This window comes from Aedes aegypti, chromosome 3 (assembly GCF_002204515.2).
Source record: "Aedes aegypti strain LVP_AGWG chromosome 3, AaegL5.0 Primary Assembly, whole genome shotgun sequence".
Taxonomy (NCBI): Eukaryota; Metazoa; Arthropoda; class Insecta; order Diptera; family Culicidae; genus Aedes; species Aedes aegypti.
In genome coordinates this window covers 369,285,526-369,313,476 of record NC_035109.1, presented here as the reverse complement: position 1 = coordinate 369,313,476, position 27,951 = coordinate 369,285,526, and the positions used below count along the sequence as shown (strand labels likewise).

General features: G+C 36.6%; 1 protein-coding gene across 1 annotated transcript; it reads right to left on the bottom strand.

The window, feature by feature from the left end:
- Window positions 1-1,722: 1,722 nt before the first annotated feature.
- LOC5575097 (uncharacterized protein DDB_G0283357) lies at window positions 1,723-26,440 on the bottom strand. The gene is made up of 3 exons (XM_021850893.1): window positions 26,435-26,440; window positions 11,854-12,145; window positions 1,723-2,625 (listed from the first exon to the last, which is right to left on the bottom strand). The coding sequence occupies exons 1-3, from the start codon at window positions 26,438-26,440 to the stop codon at window positions 2,273-2,275; spliced, it is 651 nt and encodes a 216-aa protein (XP_021706585.1). The 3' UTR covers window positions 1,723-2,272.
- Window positions 26,441-27,951: the final 1,511 nt, after the last annotated feature.

Genomic DNA, 27,951 nt, shown 5'->3' with positions numbered 1-27,951 from the left:
AACAAGGTAGGCTATTCCCACGTGTAAACAACGATTTTCCATCAAAACATGTGTCGTCATTCCTATCGTCATGCACGAGGCCTTGAGGATAGTAAAGAGGGGGCCTTGCTTTCTTTTGCACTCGTTCGAGTTTGCGATAGGAATGACGTCACTGTCAAGTGTCATTTTTCAGAGTATAATACCTTGCTTCTTCTTACCGTGGTTTATGGGAAGTATGCACTTCAACAGAAAAGTAATCGCTTATCTCGATGCGTGAGGAATTTCTTGTAAGAAATCCTCAAGAAAAGCATTTTTATTTGACCGCAGTACGCAGTTGAAAAGAAATGTCAATTTAAATGGAGTCTACTAAACATCCACTAAGCTTCAGACACGTGTTTCTTTGTGTGTTTTTCCTAGAACTACTTCAGAAATGCTTTTTAAAATTTATCCAGGAACTATGCCGGGGACTCATTTACGAGATCTTCCATTTTTTTCATGAAACATAGAGTATCTCGTCACAATTTCATCTCATCTCAACTATATTTGGTTTTGTAAAATCATTTTGAAAAGTTTTTCTTTGAGGATTCCTGCACGTATGATATATTTGTACAAACCACTTTATGAACGCATCATACTATATAGTGGTTATCACGCCCAATGGTATGAGTGCCCTAGTGTAGATGTAGTTGTGAACCTTAGAGGAAAACAATATGCACTCTGTCTCAAAAAACACCCAAAATCCGGGTGTAAATTTTTCTAATTGGGTAATACTTCCATATGCATTTTGATGAGTCTGGAAAGCGTGTGCAAGTTTCTTTGAGGAAAACTAAAACAAACTGTGTATGACGAGCGTATGCTAGTCTACGTGTGTTCAAATGTCACTAAGCTCTATATAAAATTGGGTTTTGTGGTTTTGGCCGCTAACTGGCGTCAGTCGTTTAGGCGTATTGAATCCCGCTCCAATCAGTGGAAACTTTTCGTCAAATGAAAAAATCATCATTGGGCCACTGGGTGTTTCGTGTTGTCCGTTGCCTAATGTTAGTGATCGTTCAGTCTGTGCAGCATATTACTGAAAACGGTGTCAATTGTCTTTTCAAAATTTGATTTATCAACAATGTACTTCTCTGATTCATTATGGCATGATGTTTTTTTTTGTTCTGCGGCCGAATTGTCTGAATCTTTGCTATACGAAACAATTGGGTCCAAAATTTTTTAATGAAATCTTGTTTTTATTTAATGACACGAAAGAGCATGTTACTGCAACTATTTTAGCAATTTTTTCCTCTCAAATGACAGCTACATCATATTTAAACTTTAATTTAAAATTTGGGTCCATAAATGAACCTTGACACTTTTGACCATGTTTGACGTTCGCTTAATCGACAAAAATACCACAGGGCTTTTATTTTTAACACTGGGGTTGTTCCTATCTGACATTTCGGAAGGGACACGGAAAGCAAAGTACACCCAATATTTGAGTTTAATCCAAGGAGTGTGACAAAATCCCAAAAAATATTTTTTTGGCTTAATCAAAAGAAAAACATTGAAAAATTGAGTAAACATGTGTTTTTGGCCTAAACTTAAGCGTTTGGCATTAAAATTGGGACAGGCCTTTAGGACCCTATTCAATGGGCTGCGTATTGTGGCCAAATATGAGCTCAGTAACTTTCAAAAACCCCCACTGCCGAAGTGAATCAAAAGTGCCAAAAAATTGATCCGGCTCCTTACATGGGTTTGTTCGAGATACATAATGTAAAGTTGTGGAGAGTTGACTGTGATTATTCAATTATTTAAATTATTTAACCCACCGTGAAATGAACATGAACTGCCAAAAGGACCGTCAGAATCAACGAACCCTTCAAGTTTTAAGACAGACGCTTTCGCCATGATCCGAGAGCATAATGGTTAATATGTACTTCTCTGCTAATTAACGTCACTCAATCCCGTCGTCGAACGGACATATTTGTCACCGTAGTCGTAAAAACGTACCTTTCCCTGCCTACTATGCTTGTGATTAAACTCTGCTGCTCATAGTTGGCTCGGCTTCTGTTATTCTGTATCTGAGCAGTATGAATGCTGCAGAAAAAGCGATTTTCTAACGATGACTACATTCGTTCTTTTGCTTCCTTCGATTACAATCTCAAGATATCTACGAGCCTGGTACGAAAAAAATACGTCCGTATCTACAGAAGTGAAATTCCTTCACCGGATCTTAATGCTAGATTTTCGTAATCTTAAGCCTACGACTAGTGTGGAATGCCCGAAACTACTTGGCCACCTTCCCTTCGCGCACTTAGAACAAATGATTGGCCGCGGTAGTTTTGTTCAGTCCCCCTAGCGGATCCAACAAGTACCCGGCGGCTCCACCGCCAGCTCCCAGTAGCGAGGAAAATGGAGACGACAGCGCCGCCACCGCATGGTGGTGATGATTCTGCAGATTGTGATTCATGCCCAAGTGGTTCACCGCCGACGATGCTTTCTGACTTTGCAGCAGCGGATTGCACGAGGAGCTCCATTTGCTGGCACTGCTGCTGCTGTTGTTATTGTTGTGGTGGTGGTGGTGGAGTGATCCGAGCCCTGCTCCTCCACCGGGCCCTCCGTGGTGGGGCACCGACAGCCCGTTCAGATCCGAATCGGAGAGTTTTCCTACAAGAAAGTAAGCAGAAGTGAGGGGAGATCAGTAAGGAATAATAGTTGTGACAGATATAGATGGCCTTCTTGCCATGAAATGACGATGTGTGTTTTATTTTAGTTTGTTCTATCATAATTCATAATTCATTGACTGGATTTTATGGAGTTCATATGAGGAGAATATACGGATTATTATTGAATGATGTAATCCATATGCAATGAGGCTAAAATCTTCTTCTTCTCCTATCTGCAGTTACGTCCCAAGTGGGACAGAGCCTACTTCTCATCTTAGTGTTTTTATGAGGACTTTCACAGTTACGAGCTTTCAGAGCTTCCGATGCCAGTTGACCATTTTTGCATGTGAATATCGTATGGCAGGTACGAAGATACTATGTGCCCTGGGAAGTTGAGAAATTTTCCAAACCGAAAAGATCCTCGACTGGTGGGAATCTAACCCACGAAAACTTGCTGAATAACTGCATGTTAACCGCTACGGGTATATGGGCCCCTATGGAACTATATGGGCTGACACAATTAATTTAAATATTTTTTTCATACAAAGGTATTGTCCGTGACTCTGACAGGCTGTCTTGGTAGTGTCATTCTAAAACACGCCAAGCCGTTCCCATAGGACGTTAGCCACAAGGAAGGACGTTTCAAGTAATACTTTTTCATATGATATGCCCTCTTCAATATCTAATTCAATTTCTCTCGCCGTTTCTTTACGGTACCTATCCATCTAGTATTCATTGTATTTTTCTCCATGCTCCCTTTTACTTCGAGCAAAATAGACCGATATGCCGGTAAACAAATTCAAAATTTGTTTCAAATTGTTCGCATTTGAGCCTTAGTTCATATTTGTCTTATGAACTTTGAGGTTCACTTCACTATTTATTGTTAATGGTGAAATGGTGAGTCGATGACCAGGAAGAAGCGTCCAACATAGCTTTGGCACTTACTAGTCCCTACCTCACGCTTTCACAGGTCATGAGCATGAGCATAAGCATAATTGACCGCCCGTAGTTGCAAATCCGTTATTGCAAGAACAGCTGTGCTTACACAGGGAATCAACAGACGCTACTCAGGATCAGTAGCATCCTCAATGTGTAAATACTGGTGCTCTCATTATTATAACAAACAAGACCGGCGCCGGCTGCGTCCGAATGCAGGTCAATTTGGGGATGGGTGGGAAATGTTGACGTGTTACTTGCTTTATACAAGCCGAGGAGTCCTCTGCACTTCCACAAGAAATCACTGGGAGTTTGGATATGGGAAAGGATTCGTTTTGGTAATCGATAAGTATGTAATTTGAAATGAATATGTGATCATACATACAAACGAGCGAAACCAGTGCGGTTTTTAAACGAACAAGACACGATCCAGATTCTGACGCTCGCCCACAAAAAAGCATGCAACAGATTCAACGGACCAAACACTACTGTCAATTTTCGTTTTTATTTCACGGATCCTCACGCTTTCACAGGTCAAACGATGACAAAGACCGCCAGCTAAGAGTTGCGTACTTAGCTGGTAGTGCAACCTGTAAACTGTTGTCCTTCTGACATCAGCTAGAGTGGAAGAGTGCGTCCCGAGCGCTTGTACATCAGGAGGTGCAACGAGAACGATATTTTCGGCAACCGACCTGGCAACTAAATAAGGACTATGAATGGTAACTTGGTACCTGGCATATCAGGACGTTAAATGAACCCGGACGAGCGGGCCTTTTGGCTCGTTAGCTGCAGATGGTGGAGGATACGGGTCAAATTCTTCAACTAAGCCTGATCAATATATATGCACCGACGAATGACAAACCCGATGACGTGAAAAACGCGAAGAAGGCCTTGATAAGGCCTACGGAGAGCGCACAAAACACGACGTGAAAATTGTCATCGGAGATGCAAACGCGCTGGTAGGAAGAGAGGATTTTTTTCCGTCCAATCATCGATTAGGAAAGTCTTCATTCCGTTAGATTTCAATTTACATAATAACAGCTCGTCCCGTAGTAAAATTTACCGACAGTGATTCAAAAGTGATTTTCATACTAACTTCAAACGTGTTTAAAAAATAGTTCCAGGACACGGAAAATTATAGAATTTTAGTCGATACTTGATGGGTAACAATTCCTTGCTTTATACGCTTAACAATATACATTTCTCTATGCAAGTATTACTGAAATCTGAGAACCATTCGCGTGAAAAACCAATCAAATTGCTTGCTTGCTGGTGGTGACTAATGGGATAAATTTTCAACGTGGAGCGCTGTTTGGTTCTCAAGTCTTGTGCTTTTGAAAATTTGAGGTGTGGCTCCGTTCTTTAATCACCTTAAAATATCAAAATAAGGATTGAAGTGCAATAAAATTATGTAATGGTTAGAAAAATGTGTTCTTTCGATCAAGCTACGAAAAACCGTAAATGTTTCATCGCTAAACAACCCAATTTTAACGAATAAATGAGTGTTTTTAGTACCCTATAAATTTATTGCTTTCAACCTGTACTGATAATTAGTAAACATTGAAATTTATTGGAACCTATTAATACCGTATCGGAAACCATACTTATGAATAATTTGATAATTTCTAGTGCTGAAAATATCCTTAACGAACAAAGTATTTGAAAACTTTTTGAAATTATGTGTACTTAAAGGCTTTAATCACATAACATAAGTGGAACTCGAGCTCAAAAAGTGGCACCCTCTTTAATATTTGAATGCTGGTATAAGGACATCGAAATGTCAAAAGTGTTATACCACCAATACATCAATCGACATTGCACATTGGGCCAGACCGCAAAATTAGGAGAAAAAAAAAATTGATTATGAAGCTGATGTTTTAGAACAAAATTGCCTTCGGCAAAAATGTTACATATGATGAGGACTACATTTTGACATTCAGTGGCATTGGGGTGGTCCAACAAAACACGGAAATATTTTTCCCAACTTTTATGCTTTTCAAGCTAGCGATTTGAACTGTTCTATAAAGTTGTACTCTAATAAATTTTTAACAACTTTGCCCAAGACACCAACCTTGTAAGTCTACTTTAGCCCTTGCTACGGCGTTTTCAATGTTGCAGAGTAGGGTAATCCATGAAAAATTGACATTTTGCCCATAACTTTTTTACTTTAAATTCTATCAAAATTACGTCTTCTACAAAGTTTAAGAAATAGTTAGAAAGAAACGCGCATTTTAGTGAAAGAGTTAAGTGATTCTATTCATTCGTTTATGAAATATGACCAGTTTTATACAAAAAAATCATATTTTTCAATCGTCAATATCAACAACAACGGGGATCCAATTTGCACAGGATCTGAAAGGTATAACTTAGAGGTTCAAATGGGATATTGTATCACTGGAGAATATTGGAGGATTTACCGTATAATTTTGATGAGACAATGAACATTTTGAGCATGAGCATGAGCATAGATAACCGTACAATTCGTAGTTGCTACTCCTTGATTGACCAGAGCAATCGAAGTTGCACCAAGAGTTAATGAATGGGGCTACCATTCTTCAATGTGCACAAATCGAGAACTCAAATTTAAAAAGTTAATAACGGCGCCGGGTATATCCATACGATCATCGGGGAAGGGAAGGTATGTAAGTTAGACAACCGTTGTTACTAGAGACCGAGTATACCTCTACATCTCCACAGCTGTCATGGAAAGGATATTGGGTTAGTGGGATAAGGTAAAGATCTGGGAGTCACAATTGTTGGTAATGCGATCCATGATAATCGGATTCGCGATATAATTCGATAAACGCATTGTACGCCGACCAAGTGTTCATCACTCGCCCACGCAAGAGCAAGCGACACGATCAATAGATCAAACACTCTTAACAATCCACAACGCTTTATCATTTCAAGACTCGACTGACGCGCGATATGTTTGATCCTGCCCTCATCGCCCGCCCCGAGCAGGGACAAGCGCCAAGGACGAAGGATCAAACAGAACTCAATTTTGATGAAAAAACGAACATATTTTACAGAAAGTTCATGATTTTAGCTGAAATATTGTTGAGTGCTGACAAAAAAAAGTCAAAACCATCAGAAATCTTCTCAATCGAATATATATGTTGAACTTTTTCTTTTATAAATACACCTTTTGTAATAGAGATCGAATGCACCTTTGTATTAACGACAAAAGGGTCCTAAAGCCCTGTTCCAATTTTGGTGCCAAACGCTTAAGTTTAGGCCAAAAACACATGTTTACTCAATTCGTTTGTTTAAATCCAAAAAACATTTTTTTATGTTTTTTATTAGATTTTGTCACACCCCTTGGCTTAAACTCAAATTTTGGGTATATTTTGATTTCCGTGTTCCTTTCGAAATGTCAGATAGGAACAACCCCAGTGTTAAAAATAGAAGCTCTGTGGTGTTTTTGTCGACTAAGCGAACGTCAAACATGATTTCAAGTGTCAAAGTTCAATTTTTGAATTAAAGTTCAAATATGATATAGCCGTTATTTAAGCGGGAAAAATTGCTAAAGTAGTTACAATAACATGCTCTTTCGTGTTATTAAAAAAAACAAGATTTCATTGAACATTTTAGGACCCTATTGTTTTAATGGATCAGTAATAATATGTATGAAATGTATTAAATGGAATAAGCGAAATAATCAGAGTACATATCTATGACATAATGACATACTATGAAATGGCTTTTTCAAGCATTTACACATGTTGTTCAATGAAGCTGAACGTTTGTTCTTTGTAATGTAAACTGATCCAAGCTCAAGCACATGCTTATCAATTGCAAAGAATTTTTTTATACAAAACCAAAAAGCATTGCAATTTCACAGTATATTTTTTTTTTTGAATTAAACTTGATCACTTTAAACCATTCACAGCCTATTCATTGGAAACTTACAACGAATCAAAACATTGATGATTAAAACAAGGGATCTTATTCCGAACACGCGGATTTTGTATGGCGTGTTGGTTGAAATATTTCACTGATATATGTCATCCAATTCCCAGGAATTGGACTTCAATTGCAACTCAAATTTATTGTGTTTGAGCCTATTTTATACCCTGGGAGTAGTAATGACTTTCTAGCTCGATGTCAGATAAACCAACTTAGATTAATTTGTATGCTGAATTATTTATATGAATAGGATTTATTCGTACTGTTCGGAATATGCGGCAGCAAATCACAGTGATTGACAATGGAAACAAAATATTATTCAATACTTTTAAGAAAAAAATACAATAAAAGGAGGTATATCAATATTTTTATCGCCAATTCAGGCTGATTTTTGCCTATTAGTTGCATTTTAAGCCAGCCTAAGCCGCAAGTGTTCGGAATATGAATCTAAACATTATATAAATTAGTATAATATGCTAAAAAAATTTCAGTTTAAAAGTTTTCAACCAAATTATCTTTAAAACTTCGCAGTAAAGTTCAACACGCGGAGAATTGACAGCTATTCATAATAATAGATATTTTTGTTGTTTTCAATCAGTGTTTTCGATTTGTTGTAATAAAAAAATGTGGAAATAACAATAAATTTTATCAGAACAATCCAGCTTTTTACGCTAGCTATAAAACAACGGGGGGTGATTTGACTTTGACATTTCTTGGCTATCAATTTTTTTGTTTAGTCTAAGTAGGCAACAATTGAATATTGTTGACTGAAATGTCGATAGTTTTCACTGGATTTGTTTTGTTGCTGCGGTTTTTTTTTGTGCATATTGCAATGTCTACTCCAGTTCACACAAAACTCTATTGAATAAAAATGGTCATATCTCATAAACTGAATATAATCACTTAATTATTTAACCAAAATACGCGTTTTAACTAGTTCTAGATCTTTGTTGAGGACGTAATTTTGATAGAATTTAAAATAAAAAAAGTTATGGGTAAAATATCATTTTTTCATGGACCACCCTACCCTGCATCATTGAAAACTCCATAGCAACGGCTACAGTAGACTTACAAGATTAGCGTCTTCGGCGAAGTTGTTCAAAATTAAACAAAGATCAACTTTATAGAAGCGTTAAATTGCAAAGCATAAAAGTTGCAAAAATATTTCCGTGTTTTGTCGGACCACCCTAATGTCACTTAATGTCAAAATGTAGTCCTCATCATATGTAACATTTTTGCCTAAGTGTTCTAAAATATCATCTTCATAATCAAAACATTTTTTTTTTCATCTAATTTTGCGGTCTGGCCCAATGTGGCATTGTATTGAAATGAACCAAAGATAATGTATATCCAGAGTGGCAACCAAAAGAATGAAAATAACTATTCATGGCACAACTTTGGAATGAGATTTACACTACTCGTATTCGAGATAATTTAGTCAAAGTATTAGATATCTATGTTGTTATGCTAGAATTATATTCTTTAGGTGAACGAATGGAACGATTTTCGAAAGCAAAAGCTTTTTGACGTTATGAAACAGGAAATTTTTTGATAGGAAATAATATTTTCGAAACGATCACATTCTGTGGTTATGAAACATGAATATTAAATAGTATAGCAGGAAAAAATTACATTTTATGAAAAAAATAAATATATTTTATCTTCAGAAATTGCTTTCCAACGTTATCGACCGTCCCCCGATCTTAATGTCTGAAATCTTCGCAACAACTGGTCTACTCATCGAATCATATGTTTTTTGTTTACTCTTGGTAATGACAGTTTGATGTCTTCTATACTAGATATACCACTTACCAGCAGCTGGAAGTGGGTACCACTTTTCAACTCGCTTTCATTTCGGAGTTCCACATATGTTATGTGCTTTAATTCAACTTATGCTCTCATTTCCATAAACATGTTGGTGGTATTAATTTATCAAAAACTATTTTAGCTGTGCTTTATTACAATAACAATAGTTTAAAGGATAGTCTTACCATAGCTAAACTTCGTCAAATCGAATGGCTATTGCAAAAACAAAATAAAAATATTTATAAAAAAAAATTTAATACCCCACTGTCATGTCCAAGTTACCCGACTTGAGGTACATAACAAAAATATAATGAAAATTTATCAGAATATGATATGCATATCATATTGTGTTATATTTATAATATATTTCTTTTTGTTCATTTTTAACAATTTTGTAATAAAATTACATACAGATTTGTGCATTTTAATCAACTTGAGTTTTTGAATCAAGCAAAATATATATTTTTTTATTTGAGAAGAATGAACGAAAAATCTCTTGGGTTTGTAAAATCAGCCAAGCGGTAACAAAATGTTATGATCTCAATTTAATTATTGACCAATTGCAAGTGATTAAAAAGTGGCTTGTTGCGACTTTAAATTGCTTGTTTTATATCAAAACATAATTTGTTGTGTCTATTGCACCGAAAATGAAGTTTTATTAGAATTTTTATACACTGTAAATTTGCACCCTTTTGGATGCGACGATTTGTAATCGTCGCCGGTGAAACCATCGCCAAAATCTTCGCCAGCCAAGCAACCGCTGTGAATTTGACGTTTCACTAGTCTTACCAACATAATGACAAATCATCTTCTTTGATTTATTTTCTGGAATTTGACGTTACACCAGTCTTGCCAACACAAAATCAAATCACCTCGTATAAATGGTTGGCTGGCGACGATTAAAATGGTTATAACCATATGTATTTCTGTCTATTGCACGGAATATCATGTTTTGTTAGAATTTTCATATAATTAATCAAAAAGTTCGTAACTTAATTTGTTACCCCGTATATTGCACAGGATTATAATTTTGATACTTTGTATCAAAAATTATAACCTGATATAATTTTGTTATGTACCCATAGTCGGGTAGCTTTCGAAAACAATGAAGTTTAGAAAAAAAAAAAACAATTTTGACCAATCTTGTGCCGGTTCCAAGGAGATTTAACAAATTATCGAAAACATACCCAAGACTTAAGCTGGTCTCAGTGTTTGTTCTCACAAAACATTTCAATATTTATACTAATTAGTTAGGTAAAAAAAATAATAAAACAGCAAATTCGGATTATTTTTACACAATCTGATATACCGGAATAACTTCAAACCGGTGGACATTTCCAATACTTCCAATGAATCTCGGATAAATAGACATCCATACTATTTCATTCAACTTAAAAAGAAGGCAATCCGTCAAGAATTGTCGGAATAGCATCAATTTGAACTCTTTTTTTTCATTTGCTGGGCGTGTTTAGGTTTATCGTAAAAGCTGTTTATGACAGGGCTTCAAAGATCGATCAATTTATTGTGCATCCGAGTAATCGCTGCAACGTCGCTCAATTGTCGCATCGCTAGACTGTTGAGCGGTTTACGATTTAGTGCACCAGCGACGAATTGAAATACCCCCCCCCCTTTTGGTCGCGCGAAATTGCCAATTGCACGGTGACGTAATCAGAAAATCGTTCTCTCTCCTTCCTTCGGGAAATCTGAAAACAACGGTGCCAGGACCTGTGAAAGTTGACAATATTTTGTGTCGTCCTAATCAGCACTTTTTCAAATAATGAAATTTCTGGAATCCCCTATTGGAATTATAAAATCTCTTTTCAGTGGTATATAGACCATATTGCCATATTTTTAATATAAAAAGACCTGTTTGCTATAAAAAATATTGAAACGCTATTAAATATTACAGCTGCGCTTTTGACAAATTTAATTTTTCAAGGATATGTACATCTTGATTTATTCGAACAGAAATAAAACTTTTGGTTCTATCTTAAAATTTATATTATTGCAAAGATTGACAAGCACAAACATTCCCATTCCCCCAAATTTACTTCAAAAAGGTAAATGATAAGCCATTTTTCAATTTCACTGTTTCCCGTTCTTGTTTTTCCATAGAATCCATTTCGTTTTCATTTTCCTCCGAAAAACAGATGAATTTCTCCGAACGATGGTATCCCATCACATCCTAGCACTATTATAGTAGGCTGCGGGCAACAGAGGGCGCCTACTGCTAGGAAACCCCTCTTCTTGTTGAAACGAAACGCATGTGTGTGGGTATGTGTTTGTGCGAAGACGACCTCCTTAGATGGTGACGCTTTATGGCGCGACATTTTCCGAAATTATCTGACATTAATTCGTATAAATGAACGGTGTAACAAGCAATTTCCTTGATTAAACAATTCCATCCATTATTCAACCCAGTGGCGAGAAAGCGGGACGGCGGATGTTGAGACATCCACAATGTCGTTGTTTCAACTTCGACAGATCAATGTCGTTTACTCGAATGTCACTTTAAATCATACGAATGGTTCAGGTTATCATCCAAACAGTATGGGAAACACTTCGATCGATTACTTACCATTGATCGGTTTGATATCGCCATTGGACTGGTGGGAGGAAGCGCTCGAGTTCGGAGTGGTGGACACGTTGGACAGCGGCGAGCCCGGTTTGATGTCCTTCGGGGTCGTACTTCCGGCGGCGCTGGACGATTTCTGCTCGCTCTTGACCGACGACGAATCCGCGCTGCTGTTGTTGTTATTGTTGTTGCTCGTGTTGCTGTTGTTGTTGTTGTTGTTGTTATTGCTCGAGACCTTCTGCTGGGCGATCCGCTCCTGCTTCCGGAACTTGGCCCGCCGGTTCTGGAACCAAACCTGAGAAAAATGGGAGAAGAGAGTTCAACATTATAACCTCAATCCGAACTAATTATAAACGGCGGAACAGATGCTTGTGTTTGATGTTCGCAGTAAAGGTGGATGTTTATGCGAGAGGCAGAGATGTCAAGGTAGGGTTGTATTGCAAGGGGTGTGAAGCGAAGGGATTATGTCGTGGCGTTTATTAGCGCACATTCAGATGAACAGTTTTGCTTATTATTTGTTGGCTTGTTCCCTCCCTTTGGTGTGACAACGAAGATGGTTTTCGATGTTACTTGCAATCTTGAGCGAGGACTATGACATTGATTATCAGCAGAGTCGCGGCAGAAGGGGTTCTAAGTTGAGACAGCGAATGTATTCAAATTAATTAACTTGTATTTGCGAGTAGATTAATGAAATGGAAATTAGTTGTACTACGAAAAGGGGTCATCCATAAACTGCGTATAATTTTGGTTGAGCTTACCAAGTCTACTCCCCATAAAAATTTGCAATTCTGTGCGGTTATGAATTTATTTCTCAAGAATTTCGACATGCATCATTAGTGAGTAGGGTTATGTAGAAAGATGCACAAGATATTTTAAGAATTGTGCACAGGATTAGGCTGTAATCCTGTCAAAAAAATTTGTAATAATATTTCCCGATATCTTATTTATGAGAAAATATTGCCCAGAATTTTTTGTAAATCAGTCACAGGATTATGTTAAATGTAGGACCTGGATTGAAGCGAAATTCGCGTGTAGAATTGTTCTAACGATTGTTACAACTTAAAATGCTCATAAGTAATTAGCTGAAAGGAGCTTCTCAAAAGCTGCGAAGAGCTTCTCAGAAGCTGAGAAGAACTTATCAGAAATAAGAAGAGTTTCTCAGAAGCTGAGAAGAGCCTCTCAGAAGCTGAAAGAGGCTTCTCGGACGCTGATATGAGCATCTCAGATCTTGATAAGAGCTCCTTAGATGCTGAGAACAGCTCATCAGACACTGAAAAGAGCTTCTCAGAAGCTGAGAAGAGCTTTTCAGAAGTTTATAAGACCTTCTCAGAAGCTGCGAAGAGCTTCTCAGAAGCTGAGAAGAACTTCTCAGAACCTGAAGAAGAAGAGCTCCTCAGACACTGGAAAGAGCTTCTCAGAACTGAAAAGAACTTCTCAGAAGCTGAAAAGAGTTTCTCAGAAGCTGTGAAGAGCTTCTCAGAAGCTGCGAAGAGCTTCTCAGAAGCTGAGAGGAGCTTCTCAGATCTTGAGAAGAGCTCCTCAGACGCTAAGAAGAGCTCCTCAGACACTGGAAAGAGCTTCTCAGAACAGAAAAGAACTTCTCAGAAGCTGAAAAGAGTTTCTAAGAAGCTGCGAAGAGCTTCTCAGAAACTGAGAAGAGCCTCTCAGAAGCTGAGAGGAGCTTCTCAGATCTTGAGAAGAGCTCCTCAGACGCTAAGAAGAGCTCCTCAGACACTGGAAAGAGCTTCTCAGAACAGAAAAGAACTTCTCAGAAGCTGAAAAGAGTTTCTCAGACACTCGAAAGAGCTTCTCAGAACTGAAAAGAACTTCTCAGAAGCTGAAAAGAGTTTCTCAGAAGCTGCGAAGAGCTTCTCAGAAGCTGCGAAGAGCTTCTCAGAAGCTGAGAGGAGCTTCTCAGATCTTGAGAAGAGCTCCTCAGACACTGGAAAGAGCTTCTCAGAACTGAAAAGAACTTCTCAGAAGCTGAAAAGAGTTTCTCAGAAGCTGCGAAGAGCTTCTCAGAAGCTGAGAGGAGCTTCTCAGATCTTGAGAAGAGCTCCTCAGACGCTAAGAAGAGCTCCTCAGACACTGGAAAGAGCTTCTCAGAACAGAAAAGAACTTCTCAGAAGCTGAAAAGAGTTTCTCAGAAGTTACGAAGAGCTTCTCAGAAACTGAGAAAAGCCTCTCAGAAGCTGAAAAGGGCATCTCGGACGCTGAGATGAGCATCTCAGATCTTGAGAAGAACTCCTCAGACGCTAAGAAGAGCTCCTCAGACCAGTGCTGGGAATGGTAATAGTAGTAGGCTTGAATTTCGCGAAAATCACGTGACTCTTCCCAGTACAGTAGTTCAAAAACGTGAATCTCATCAAGTAGCCTATGAAGGGTGCATGAATTTTCTAAATCGTTTATGTCATTGAAGGCTCTAAATGCGGGAAATGCAACGGGAAATAGAACATTTTTCTACAGTAACTTTGGGTTGCCCTTAGCAACGGTTGTTTTGCAATTTTCAAGGCTCTTTGCCTGCAGCAGCGATAGGCGTGAGTTTCACTGGCTTCGCTGACTGCGATTGGCTTTGTTTGGCTACTGTAGAATGAATTTCAGATTTTTTCCCAACCCTGCCTCAGACACTGGAAAGAGCTTCTCAGAAGCTGAAAAGAGCTTCTTAGAAGCTGAAAAGAGTTTCTCAGAAGCTGCGAAGAGCTTTTCAGAAGCTGCGAAGAGCTTTTCAGAAGCTTAGAGGAGCTTCTCAAAAACAGAGAAGAGCTTCTCAGAAGCTGAATAGAGCTTCTCAGACATTGAAAAGAGCTTATCAGAACTGAAAAGAGTTTCTCAGAAGGTGAGAAGAGCTTCTCAGAATTGGAGAAGAGCTTCTCAGAAACTAAGAAGAGCCTATCAGAAGCTGAAAAGGGCTTCTCGGATGCTAAGATGAGCATCTCAGATCTTGAGAAGAACTCCTCAGACGCTGAGAAGAGCTCCTCAGACATTGGAAAAAGCTTCTCAGAACTGAAAACGAGAAGAGCTTCTCAGAAGCTAAGAAGAGCTTCTCAGTAGCTGAGATGAGCTTCTCAGACGTTGAATAGAGCTTCTCAGACGCTGAGAAGAGCTTCTCAGAACTGAAAAGTGTTTCTCAGAAGGTGAAAAGAGCTTTTCAGAAGCTGAGAAGACCTTCTCAGAAACTGAGAAGAGCCTCTCAGGAGCTGAAAAGGGCTTCTCGGAAGCTGAGATGAGCATCTCAGATCTTGAGAAGAGCTCCTCAGACGCTGAGAAAAACTTCTCAGAATCTGATAAGAACTTCTTAAAAACTGAGAAGAGCTTCTCAGATGCTGTTCAGATCTTCTCAGAAACTGAGAAGAGCTTTTCAGAAGCTGAGAAGAACTTCGCAGAAGTTGAGAAGAGCTCCTCAGAAGCTGAGAAGAGCTTCTCAAAAGCTGTGAAGAGCTTCTCAGAAGCTGTGAAGAGCTTCTCAGAAGCTGTGAAGAGCTTATCAGAAGCTGAGAAAAGCTTATCTGATGATGAGAAAAGCTTCTCAGAAGATGAGAAAAGCTTTTAAGAAGATAAGAAGAGCTTCTCAGAAGCTGAGAAGGGCTTTTGAGAAGCTGAGTTTCCAAGAAGTTGACAAGAACATTCCAGACGCTGAATAGAGTTTCCCAGTCGCTGACTAGAGCTTCTTAGTAGCTAACAAAACGCTTCTCAAGAACTGACAAGAACTCCTCAGAATTTGATAAATGCTTCCCAGAAGCTGGAAAAGCTTATCAGAAGCTGAAAGAACTCCCAAGAAGCTTAAACAGTTTCTTAGAAGCTGACAAGTAAATCTTGAAAGTCGATAAGAGATTCTAGTAAACTGACAAGTGATTCCTAGATGTAGAAAAGAGCTTTTCAAAAGTCCCTCAAATGTATCAGTAAATCTTCCACAAAGTTTCTCAACAGCGATCTCTAGAAGAATCTTCGATAAGGTCTTCACAAGTTAGTAAGTCCAGAATCCTTGAAGTTCCACATAGGTTTTCGAAGAGGTTTCGATAGATATCTTCTGAACAGTCTCCACAGAAGTTTTCAGATAAGTCTTCACAGATATCTATACTAAGAATTTTGTACACAGGTCTCCTCGAGAGGCTTTTGCAGCAGCCCAAATGTCACCATCGAAGGACTAAAAAAAGTATGACATTTCTTCGCTGAAGTAGACAAGCTCCACAGTTAGACATTAAACCGAATAGCACAAATCGCAATGAATTACCAGTTGTAAGTCATTGGAGCACTAGAGAAGCGGAAGTCATTCTCCAACGGGAATCGCCGCAGAGTCATCACACGAGCGACCGACCAATAGAAGTTGTGCAGTGCTCTAGCGTTGTCACCTCGGCGAGTTGCCTCATGAGCAAAGCCTTCCACCTCTACATCGGTAAAGCAGTAGAGAAAGTTTTTAGAAGATTAATCACGCTTCTCGTAGGTTTCAAATCGAGCCAAGTCATAACTGGCCATGATTCTGAAGCTTGCTCTATATCCCAATAAAGAAAAACGTGTCTCCACAGTGGATTATAGAAGTCTTTACTTTACAGTAGCCGGCGCAGATGTTTCCAAAGAAAATTCTGCAGAAGTGTACATATAAGAATCCTGGGAAGTCTCCACATTGAACTTGACAGAGGTATCTCCGCAGAGATCTTGCAAGAAGCTTCTATAGAATCATCTAAACTAGTTCGCGAAAGTCTTTACACTAGCCTCCCCAAAAGTTGTTTTAGAAATCTCCGCAGAGGTCTCCACAGCACCTTTCAAAGAAGTTTTCATAGGAAAATCTGCAGAGGCTTTCAAAAAAGTATACACTAAAGTTTGACAAAAAGCATCCACAGAAGTCTCCAAAGTAACCTTCACATGAGAATCCATAGTTAATTATACGAGAACATCACAGGAGTATCTATAGTGATCGTCATAAGGGTTTTCGTAAAAATCTTACCAAAAATTTCCACAGAAGTCTGCACGAAATGACCCACAAAACTCTAAACAGAGTCCTATATAGTTAGACCTACTAAAGTCTCCACAGAGATCTCAACGAAGGTCTCCACAGAAGTCTCTATAGAAGTCTTCACAGAAGTGTTTACAGAAGTCTCTATAGAAATCTCCACAGTTGTCTACACAAAGGACTCCATAGAGTTCTACACTCCATAAAGGTCTCTAAAAAAAATCTCCACAGAAATCTTCTCGAAACTTTTCACAGAGGTCCTCATTGAAGTCTAAACTGTTGCTTACGCAGAGGCCTGCAAGTTTTAATTTTGAAAAAAAGCAAGCAATTCATTGAATCGGTAATAGTGTTTGCCCATGTGCTCTTGAGAATTAGAGCTATGTTGATAATGTAAGATACATTAATCAGCTACAACTTTTGCCGAAGACCGTTTTCAAATCGGACGTCTCAGTAATTTGTTATTGATTTACATCCAATCACAAATTCTTCAACAGTGCTCAATTAACTTCTGAACAGGCAACATTGCTGCATCTGGCGCGAAAGATAGCACACGTAAATCATGGTTACTATGATCTACTACATATATCCAGTGATGCCTGCAGACAGGGCTGCATTTATGGGGGGCCGAGGGGGGCATGCCCCCGGACCCTCACATTTTAGGGGCCCCCAAAAATTTATCTTTATCATTAAAAATATTAGTAATAACTCTTTTGAAAGATAACTTAGAACCACCTTATTTTTAATCAGATCAAACGTTGTGGGAAATTCTAAGAGTTTCCATAAATTGTTGATGTACCAATGAGTTTTGGCTGTGGGATTTCCCCTTACTACACCTGTTCAGAAGACTTTTTGAAGACAATTCATTACGCATGCTTCAATTGCATCTGATTTTATATAGGGTAAATGATGGCTTCGGCACCCTGAGGGTATTTTCGGCAGCACTTGTTTAAATATATCTACGGAACAAAAGTTAACTTCAATGTACTCAACATATTCCTTGAACTATAATCTTCCATGTAAACCTCATCTTTCACAAAAATATTATATAACATGGGTTTTATCATTGAATGAAATAAATGCTTATGAAATTATCGTCATTCATGAGCTGCCGAATAAAACAAAACAAGAACAGCTTAAGAAAAACTCATCACTTTGAAAGGTCCAATTCTCCGCTCCAATACCAATTTGTCACAAAAGCTACGCACCGATCACTCATGCACTATTAAACTTTTGATTTGTCTATAAAGCACTCGAAAATACTGATTTTTTATGCTTTAAATCACAAATTAAAATTAATGCACTTTGCTTTCCTCGGCAATCACTTTTTATTACGGGAACAGGTTGCCAGAAAACCATATTCAATTGCGGTGTATTTTTTATTCACAATTCATATTTATTGAAAAAATCGAACACAACTAATTAATTCATTGGAATTAGGCAACAAAGCATGCATTGGTAATGATTGAGCCTTTCAATACTTTCCTTATCTAAAGATTGTAGCGCATAAACGCATAAACTGAGAAACATATAAAACATGCGTCTTACAATAGATTAACTATTTTGGCAACACTCCTGTTGTTCTACAGGCAATCAGAGGATGATGTATTTGTGTCAAATCATAATTAGATTGATTTGCAAAGGGCCTATTCTGATTTTCTCATACACTGAGAATAATATGAACGTAAAAAAATGTAAAAAACCCTGTAGCATTTTCAATTTAGCGTTACCTTTTAGCGAATTTTTGCGCATAGACACTAGGGTGCGCCTTTTTTTTCAAAAGTTCTCAAAACCAAAAATTCGTGTGCTTTTATAAATTAAAACCGTATTAGAAGAGAAACCTCAAAGTTGGCTTAAACAATATTAAGATTTAGAGGTGGCGCAACCATCTTAAGGTTCATTTTCTAGTTATAAAAAAGGCCTTCATTGAAGTCACCATAACTTCGGTTATTTCTAACCAATTTTGAAACTTTTAGCATCATTATTTTCAATATTAAATTTATGAAAACTTTGTAGAACATCAAATATGTCTTAAATCAAAACAAGTCTTTGTTAAAAGTAGTTTTCTCGAAAAATTTTCTTCATTTAACTGAAAAATTCATATTTGTTTGACCATAACTTCATAAATACTCAACCGATTTCAAATATTTGTATGTCCATGTTCTTGAAGCAAAAAATAGTTGTTTCCATACTGTTCATACAACACATTTTTCTAAAAAATGGGTTTGGCTTAGTTTTGTAACAAAAACAATGATTTTTTTAAAAGAAAAAATCTAATTTCTTTGGATTATTTAAGTTTTTTCGTCAAAAATTACATTTTTCCTATAAAACTTGTGTTCATAATGCATTTTATTTTAATTACGAGTTGAATAGTGCATATATTTTTTAACTTGAGCAAATATATTATTGTTTCAAAATTATTTAAAAAAGTCCTTTTCAAAGGTTTAACAAATGAGGAAAGTCAGTTTCAGCTTTACACATATTGTTTACCTGGCGTTTTTCGTTAAAAAAATCATGTTTTTGTGCAGTTTTTGTTGAATAACTTGGTCAAAACATTTTTTTAGCAAAATGTGGCATGTGAAAAGTTTGAAAACAATTAGGTAAGCTTCTAAACCATGCAAAAAGATTTGGAATCGGTTGAGTATTCATGAGTTTATGGTCAAACGAAGATATTTTTTTGTAAAATGAGGAAACATTTGGAGTAAACTACTTCTTATTGAAACTAGTTTTGATTTTACACAAATTTGATATTCTACAAAGTTTTCAGAAATTTAATTTTTAAGAGAATGGTGCTAAATGGTGCTGAAATTGTTACAGCTCATACAAAATTTATAGAACATCAATAGAAAAAGCGTTACGAGGGGGTGGATGGGTATCAAAAATGGTAATTTTCAGCGTTATGATATTTATGAATGAACCCATAACGTTAAAATGTACAATTTTCGACCATTCCCCCCTCCACAACGGTCTATGCATGAAAAAAAAATAAATTTTGTGTTTGAGCCGCAACGTTTGAGCCTACTCCCCCTCCCCCTAGAGCGTTACGTAATTTGTGGACGGCGCCTTAGTATGCATAAATTTAGTTGTGTATTCAATTTGACTCTCTGCTTTTTTATTTATAACTGCAATTCTGTTCTCAGTGTAGTCTGTATTTTTCTGCATTGGCCCTTTCAACGAGTCGAAAATAATGAGTGACGTTTAATTTCAGGATTTGTCAACAAATACGAAATGTCACCAATACATGAACAGGTTTTTGCGCAGTTTTGGATTACCGAAGTGAACATTTTTATTGCCGACAATAGTAATTGCATTGCCGATAAAAGAACAAGTGCCTCGTGACTTTGGTGAGGAAAAATAGAAGATTAAGAGAATAAAATAGTGTTTTGTGTGTAATAACTAATAGATGAAGAGTGCTCAAGTGTAGTTCAGGTATCTCCTGCTAATTGTTGTGTTCTATTGTTGCGTAAAATTGCTTTCTTAAAAGTTCAGCTGCTTAAGCTGCCGACAATACGTAAGTTCCCCTATCTGCAGATTGGTAACATATCAGAGTTTAAAAAAATTGTACGCCTTACTGAGCAAATACCTTTAAACTTTGATATGTGGCTTATCTTGACAGATAGGCCTATTTATTTTATTTTTTTTTCTTTTGCAAAAATGAAGTGAAGTGTTAAAGTTCAATTAGTACTTTTCTTCTCTCATTTGGCGAAAAACAGTATAAATGTATATTGGAATTGATTTACTGAAAAACGTTTTTATTCTAATCAATATGTCTTATAAAATTTCACAATTTTACAGAAGGGCAAAGTACTCTAAGTATTTCCATTTATGAATTATGCGTTATTAAAAATTTTATTGGATGTGTCGAAATTTCAGATTTGCGATTTCGAACTTGTTTGTGAAAAACTCTGAATTGAAGATTAGCAAAATTGAAAATACTTTCAGGTTGCGGTGAAAAATTCAGGCCATTAGAAATACTAGAAGCCAAAATTCAAGCCAACAAACTTGACCATTTTGTATGGAAAACAGCCGACGCGCACTTTATTTTCTCCAGTTTTGTGAAATCTTCTACAATTTAAAAAGTATGCACGACCTAGACAGGGGCCCAAATAGCCGTAGCGGTAAACGCGCAGCTATTCAGCATGACCAAGCTGAGGGTCGTGGGTTCGAATCCCACCGGTCGAGGATCTTTTCGGGTTGAAAATTTTCTCGACTTCCCAGGGCATAGAGTATCTTCGTACCTGCCACACGATATACACATGCAAAAATGGTCATCGGCATAGTAAGCTCTCAGGTTATAACTGTGGAAGTGCTCATAAGAACACTAAGCTGAGAAGCAGGCTCTGTCCCAGTGGGGACGTAACGCCAGAAAGAAGAAGAAGAAGCACGACCTAGACCTTTTCTTAAAATCAAACTCCGATGCTTTTTTAGTTTTGAAATTTTGTTACTCAATAATATCTTAAAAATTGGTTTTACTTCTAATCCTAAGTAACATTATTTAAGGTCTTAAAGCTAATTTGTGGTTAATACAACACCTTGACCAGATTTTTTTTTTCAAATTCCTCATTTAGGCTATTGACCTTGACCAGAAAAGTTTCTAAGGGAATTTTCTGTCAGTCAGTTCTGTAGCATAAAAGATTTCGAAAAAAGGCCTCCACATTTATTTTGGTCCTGGGCCCCAACATTTGAAAACCGGCCCTGGCTGTAGATCAGCCCAATTGGTATAGCTAAGGTTTTACGACGCATGTAAAAATCTTTAACTAATTACTGAGGCGTCTTATTTGAAAACGGTCGTAGCTGATGAATGTATCTTACAATGATTCCCAAGAGCACATGGGCAAACACTATGACCGATTGAATGATTTGCTTGCTTATCCCATAATAATTCCCATATAAACTTTAAAGGGCTTGTGCAGTCTCAATTTTCATCCGAATAAGCTCAAAACTTGGGAGGACACTCAGATTTTGACAGTGGCGTAGCTAGAGTTTTGGGGGCCCGGTGCGGAGGTAGATTTGGGGGCCCCTCGTAAAGAGGTTTGCAAAATATGTCTTTTATTAGCGAGTTCACATGTACCTTCAGTATTTGTTAAGAAAAACCGTGATTAAAAGCTCAACAAATAATTTCCGCCTAGAAATACTTTTTGTTGCTACGTCTTGTGGAACCTAAAAAATATATATTTTTACCGAGATCTCGTAAATGTTTACCGAATATCGGTAGCGATTGCCGAAATCTCGATAAAAAATTTGGATTGCGGAAATATAAGTAAACTAATAACGAGATTCTGTATTGAAAATTACCAAATCCTCAGCTGTTGGATTCTCGGCTATTCATTTTGCTGAGGTTGACGAAATAATTTAAGTGTATATAAAGCGATTGTTTCAGAAGCTTCTATATGCTTCTATTTAAAAAGATCTTTAAAGATATTCTTGGATACCTTCCTGTATGTTGTACGGTTTTTAGTACAGGGTGGCCACCAAATATTAATTTTGAAATTCCCGCTTTTTTCCCGGTTTTTCCGGTATAAATTTCAATATTTTCCCGGTTTTTTATTGAAGGGCCCAAACGTAGACGGGTCGGTTTTTCAGGTGAATGTACTGAAAAAAATCTACTTCAAGCTTGTCAATGGCATTTTAAGGAGATTTTTACGACCAATCGGAAAAATAATATTATTCGTAGAAGATTGACTTGTTTTTGGCTTTTACACAATTAGTATAGAATGAGAAATTACTGAAAAAACTTAAGAGTCTATTTTCTCAAAACTAGGTTTCTGTCACTTATACCTTCATCAAGCTCAATTGTGCTATTCTGTTTTTGGCACTTTTAATTCACTTTGATAGGGATTTGTTTTAAAAGCTACCAAGTCCATGTTTACCAACAACCAGTGAATCAATTGTCACCCAACACGCAGCAACAAAGACATTGTCATCTCCTGTTCTTGTTGCAACAATTTCATTCCGTAACATCAGTTTTTCACCACTTGAACAGAATATGACAATGATCGATCATCACCTGCGCAGTGATTTTCTGGGCTTCGCATTGCAATTTTCGAGAACTTTCTCCGTGTCAGTAAACATTGACACATTATCTAATAGTATACAATAGCATAAAATAGGTGATTAATCGCGAATTGAAAAAGTTGCAACAATGTTGCGCCCTGTGATTGTCATGACAATATTGCTTCTGATTGTATCATTATCCGCAAAAGTTGGGACAAACGGTTGTGAACGAGCCAGCTTTGTTGCTTGTTTTTCGTCTGTTTTGATGACAATTTGATTCACTGCCAACAACTACCGTGATGAATCAAAATCCGGACGGTACCAATATCCGGACACTCTAAACACTTCAATTAATTAAAATGTGAATTTGAATAATAATGTGGCTTTAATGATTCCCATCTGAGCTTTGTAACATTACTCATGATTTTACCACAAATTTTCATTTAGTAGCCATTGTTGGATAATTAATAAAAATAAAAACAAAATTGCAACCCCAGTTTGACACCATTCGTTTGCAGTGCAGTTTTCGTGATTCAAATCCACCAGCAAAACAAAAGTGATCAAATTGAAGATAATTGATTTCAATAACGTTGTATGTAAATTGTGGTGAACTTTAGTTTGTATTTGAACATGTTAAATGAATTGGAACATTTCAAAGCTGTAAAAACCAGAGTAAAAGATTTTTTTTACTTAAGATATTTGTGAACCATGGATTTGAAATCCGGACGCTACCCATTCAACTTATAGTTTGTATCAGTGAAAGCCTATTTTTTAATAAAAATGTGACAAAACCTGGAAGAAATGCTAGAAAAGTGAATGGTCGTGCGCTAAATTAAATTGTTGTGGTAAAATTGATTTTTTGATAATGATTGTTTCAGATTATAGGCGTGTGACTACAACCAAAAGATGTAAGTAACCGAACCACAAAATATTCTTGATAATTCATTAATAAAAGCATTATTATAAGCTTCCCAGTATATAAAATCAACCTTTATAATATGATAACCAATTTTAAATGTAATTTTCTTAATTTAACTTGAATACAGCTTGCTAAAGCGCGGGTGTCCGGAAATTGATTCAAAAATGTCCGGCATTTTGATTCACGTGTCCGGATTTAAAACCAAGACATGTGTAATTGAAATCGATATTTTTATATTTAATTCGTTATTATAACAAGACAACTAGTTATTTTCATCAAGATAAAAGTCAAAACGATTCGTGCTACGGTAGTACATTAACCAAATTTGACGCAAATATATAGATATTAGTATTAGAACATATTGAACTGCTTGAGCGTCCGGGTATTGATGCATCACGGTAATTGTCCCGGCAAACGTTTTATTGTTCAGTAGGCCGTACAGCAGGCGTTAAAAAAACCCTAGATTTGTGTCAAATTTATATTAATTGTTTTTTCAACTTTCTCGGAGGATTTTGAGAAATATTATTCCACACAAACGCGTCGGAGCTATTGAGGCAAATAAAAGTGAAATAATTGTTCAAATCGATCGTCTTGTTCTCAAGCCAACTCGTGACATAAAACACCATTCCATTTTCATTTATATAGATATGCCCATTTTGTGCATCTTACTACAATATTTAAAAGTATTTCAATTCATAATCTTTATTTTTTTATCTTCATAGAAATGAAAAGTTTACTAAAGCAAATAAGTTCAAAGTAAGGATGAAATACAGTAATGACCCGATTTTGTCTGCCCCCGATTTTAGCACCCTTTTTACTCGTTTTTTTTCTACCCCCGATTTAAGCATAATTTTTTGCCCGATTTTGTCATCCTTAAATTTATATTTATTTTAATTAGACTACACGTCTATACTGGCAATATTGGGCGCATAAAGTGAATTATGGGCTCATTCACAAATTTCATAACGCTGAAGGGGGTGAGTGGGTGTCCTTGCGATGTTACGGCTCATACAAAAATTGTAAAATATTCATACAAAAAGCGTTACGAGGGGGTGGGTGGGTGTCCAAAATGTCCATTTTCGGCGTTATGAAATTTGTGAATGAACCCTATGACACTGGTCACGTCTATACAATCATCTAATAATCGAAATTTATAATAATTATCCACGAAATTGATCAATGTTACCTTGAATTACGGTACATAGAAAAAAGAAGAAAAAAATGTTTTTTATTAACAAAATCATAAAACTAAGTCTTTAAGTAAAAATAAAACTTAAAACCAGTCGAAAAATGTTTTCCCGATTTTAGCTCATTCCCGATTTTGCCAACCCTAATTGCAGCATGGGGCTGACAAAATCGAGACAGTATTACCAACGGTGTTAAATCATGTATCTCAACTTACTTACACAACTTTATATATCAATTAGATAACAAATAACACATTAGAAGCTCTTATGAATGATTTAAGAACATTTGGATTAATTGATTTAATTAGAGAAACTAAAGAAAATTTTAAGTGCTTAAACTGTCTGCAAGAAGTTTTGAAACTCTGATTCAAAACTTCGAGTCAGATAAGTTAGAGAAAAATCAAGTCAAGAGTAAGAGGAAAAAAATCGTAAAATATTTCGAAACATTGCTAATCAATGAGTAAAGTGAAACAGTTCTAAGAAGTATAGTGTAGCAAAGTAGATTATTTCTACAATAAATTGAATCATTATTGTTTAAAAGTTATTTGTGCATTATTACACATGCTTAATGCTTAACAGTTGATGATAGAACCGTAACAACTTTCTACGACTAATTTTGGTGATTTTTAGATTTAGAGCTTAAAGATCTTCATTCGAAATTATTTTCCCGGTGATCATCTAAAATTCCCGGTTTTTCCCGTCTTTTTCCCGATGGATTCAAATTGCCGTCTTTATCCCGCTTTTCCCGTTTTTGCCGGTTCGGTGGTCATCCCGTTAGTAGTATGATTACGGTTATTCCTATTTGATTTCTTTGAAAACTCGTGAAAAAATTGGAACAATTCATAGGTAAATACATGGTGCAATCACTGGACAAATTCCTTGTAAAATAAGTCTTAGAAGACATTTTGCAGGAATATTTGAAAAAAATCTAGATAAAAAAAAATGGTAGAAGTTACTGGGGAAAAGTTTTGATTTTATAACTTGAAGAACTTCTCGTACAGGGTATCCGCATATTATCCGTACTAAATTTGAAGACATGCCTCTATGCAACCGAAATAGATACATTGAGCATTCCTACATGGTTTAATATTATATTCTCAAGCAACAAATTTGACCCATTTTTGATGTCAAATATTTGTGAAATCCATCCCAATGGCGTTGGACTGTCTTAACGAACGCCGTTTTTCGAGCTTTATGATGGAAGAGAAATGCCCTTCGAACTCAATGGATTTGAACTGAATAATTTTCTGTTTCCAGCCAATCGTAAAGCCAATATTCTGTAGATAATTTCAAAAATAAATAGAATATTTGAATTCATCTTATAGTAATTATATCTAATATGGCTAGCGCCCCTCAGAAGAAAACGTCTCCAATAAATTTAAATTGAGTTATCTCAGTAAGAACCATTGATTTTGAAATTATCAATCATTGTATCTTTCGCTATTTCATAGATATATAAAAACCCATGCATCTACATAGATTTTTTATTGTTTTAAATGAGAGATAATCTTTCACATATTTTGTTGTTTTGTAATTTACGGACATCCTGTGGTAATGAACAAATTCAAGAAGGGCTCCCAGTGAAAAATTAAGGACGATCCCAAAAAGATTTCCAATTATCTGAGAAATTCTCGCAAACTTCTAAAATGAATACCAGAAAAAAGTCCTCAGATAAATCTCAAGGGGTATATTTGAAAAGGTATAATTCGTTGAAGAAACCCTGGAGTCATTGCATTGGTAAAGGAGTTCTTGGGAAAATGTCGGACTTGACCAAGGGTACGCCAAGAAATCCCTTCAGTGGTTTTCAGGGGCAAATGTTGAGAAGTCCCCTCAATGAAATTCTTGCTTGAAACCTTGATAAATTCCTAGAACGATTCTTGTATGCAATCTTCAAGCATCGTTGAAACAAATCAGGGTAATCATTGTCGGAATCTCTGTGGCATTTTTTTTAAAACCCGTCCATATCGGAATGTCAAATCGAGTATTACTAGCTATTTTATAGCGGTCGTACGCCCGAAGCAATTCTTTCAGAAATTTATTGAAACATTTCAGGTAGCATTGCACATAAGGTTCTTTACATGAAAGCACTGGAAAAAGATCCCTGAATTTGCTAATGTTTATTCTAAAGACATCAAATTAAAATTTCTGCAAAAGATCCTGAAATTTTTAAACGAATTCTTGAAAGAATCTTCCCTTTTTTTAAACGAAACCTTGGAGGAATCTCAAAATAAGATTAACAAAAAAGGTGGTAAAGTTCATGGCATAATTTCATTTAAATTACCAGGCGAATTTTTTAAAGAAATGTCCTGAATTATTATTTAAGGCCACCCGAGAATAAATTCAGATGATTTTTGGATGATAACAAAATAAGGAATTTTGATAACCTCAAGCTCAAAGCTCATCAACGCTCCAGATTTTTGAAGGCCAACAAATAAAGGTTTATTTAATTGGAAATCAAAATTCATGAAGTATTTTTTTATAAATCCAAAGCCGTGATTAGACTCGACATTTAAAAAAAGTATCTGAGCCTACTTAAGTTTCCATATGAGGTTTAGGTGAACGTGGCCCTTTTCGAAGGCTCAGTTCTTTCATGTGCAGAATTGATTGAACAACAACAAGGAAAATAACTTAATAAACACATATTTGTGGAGGCCCCTAAAATGTGGGGGCCCGAAGTGACGATCTCCCTGGGCCCCTCTGCTGGTTCTAAATCTAGCCCTAAAGTATTGAAAATAAGGGATAATCAAGGGGCCCCTATACATAGCTAATCCAAATCTCCTCCAAAACCTATGCTTATTATACAAATTTTTAGTTTGGGATCATACAAATTGTCAATTTCCTATAAGCTAGGTCGAACTTTCAATACTATGAGAAATCCGCACTGCAATTTTGGGGCCCCTATGAGCTCGGGGCCCGGTGCGGACCGCACCCACCGCACCCTCCTAGCTACGCTACTGGATTTTGATCTTAAATCGAATGAGTGGTGTGGAGCAAAAACGATTTTTTGAACCGCTCTACTATATAAGTTAAGATCGAACCCTTACCGATCCTCAACA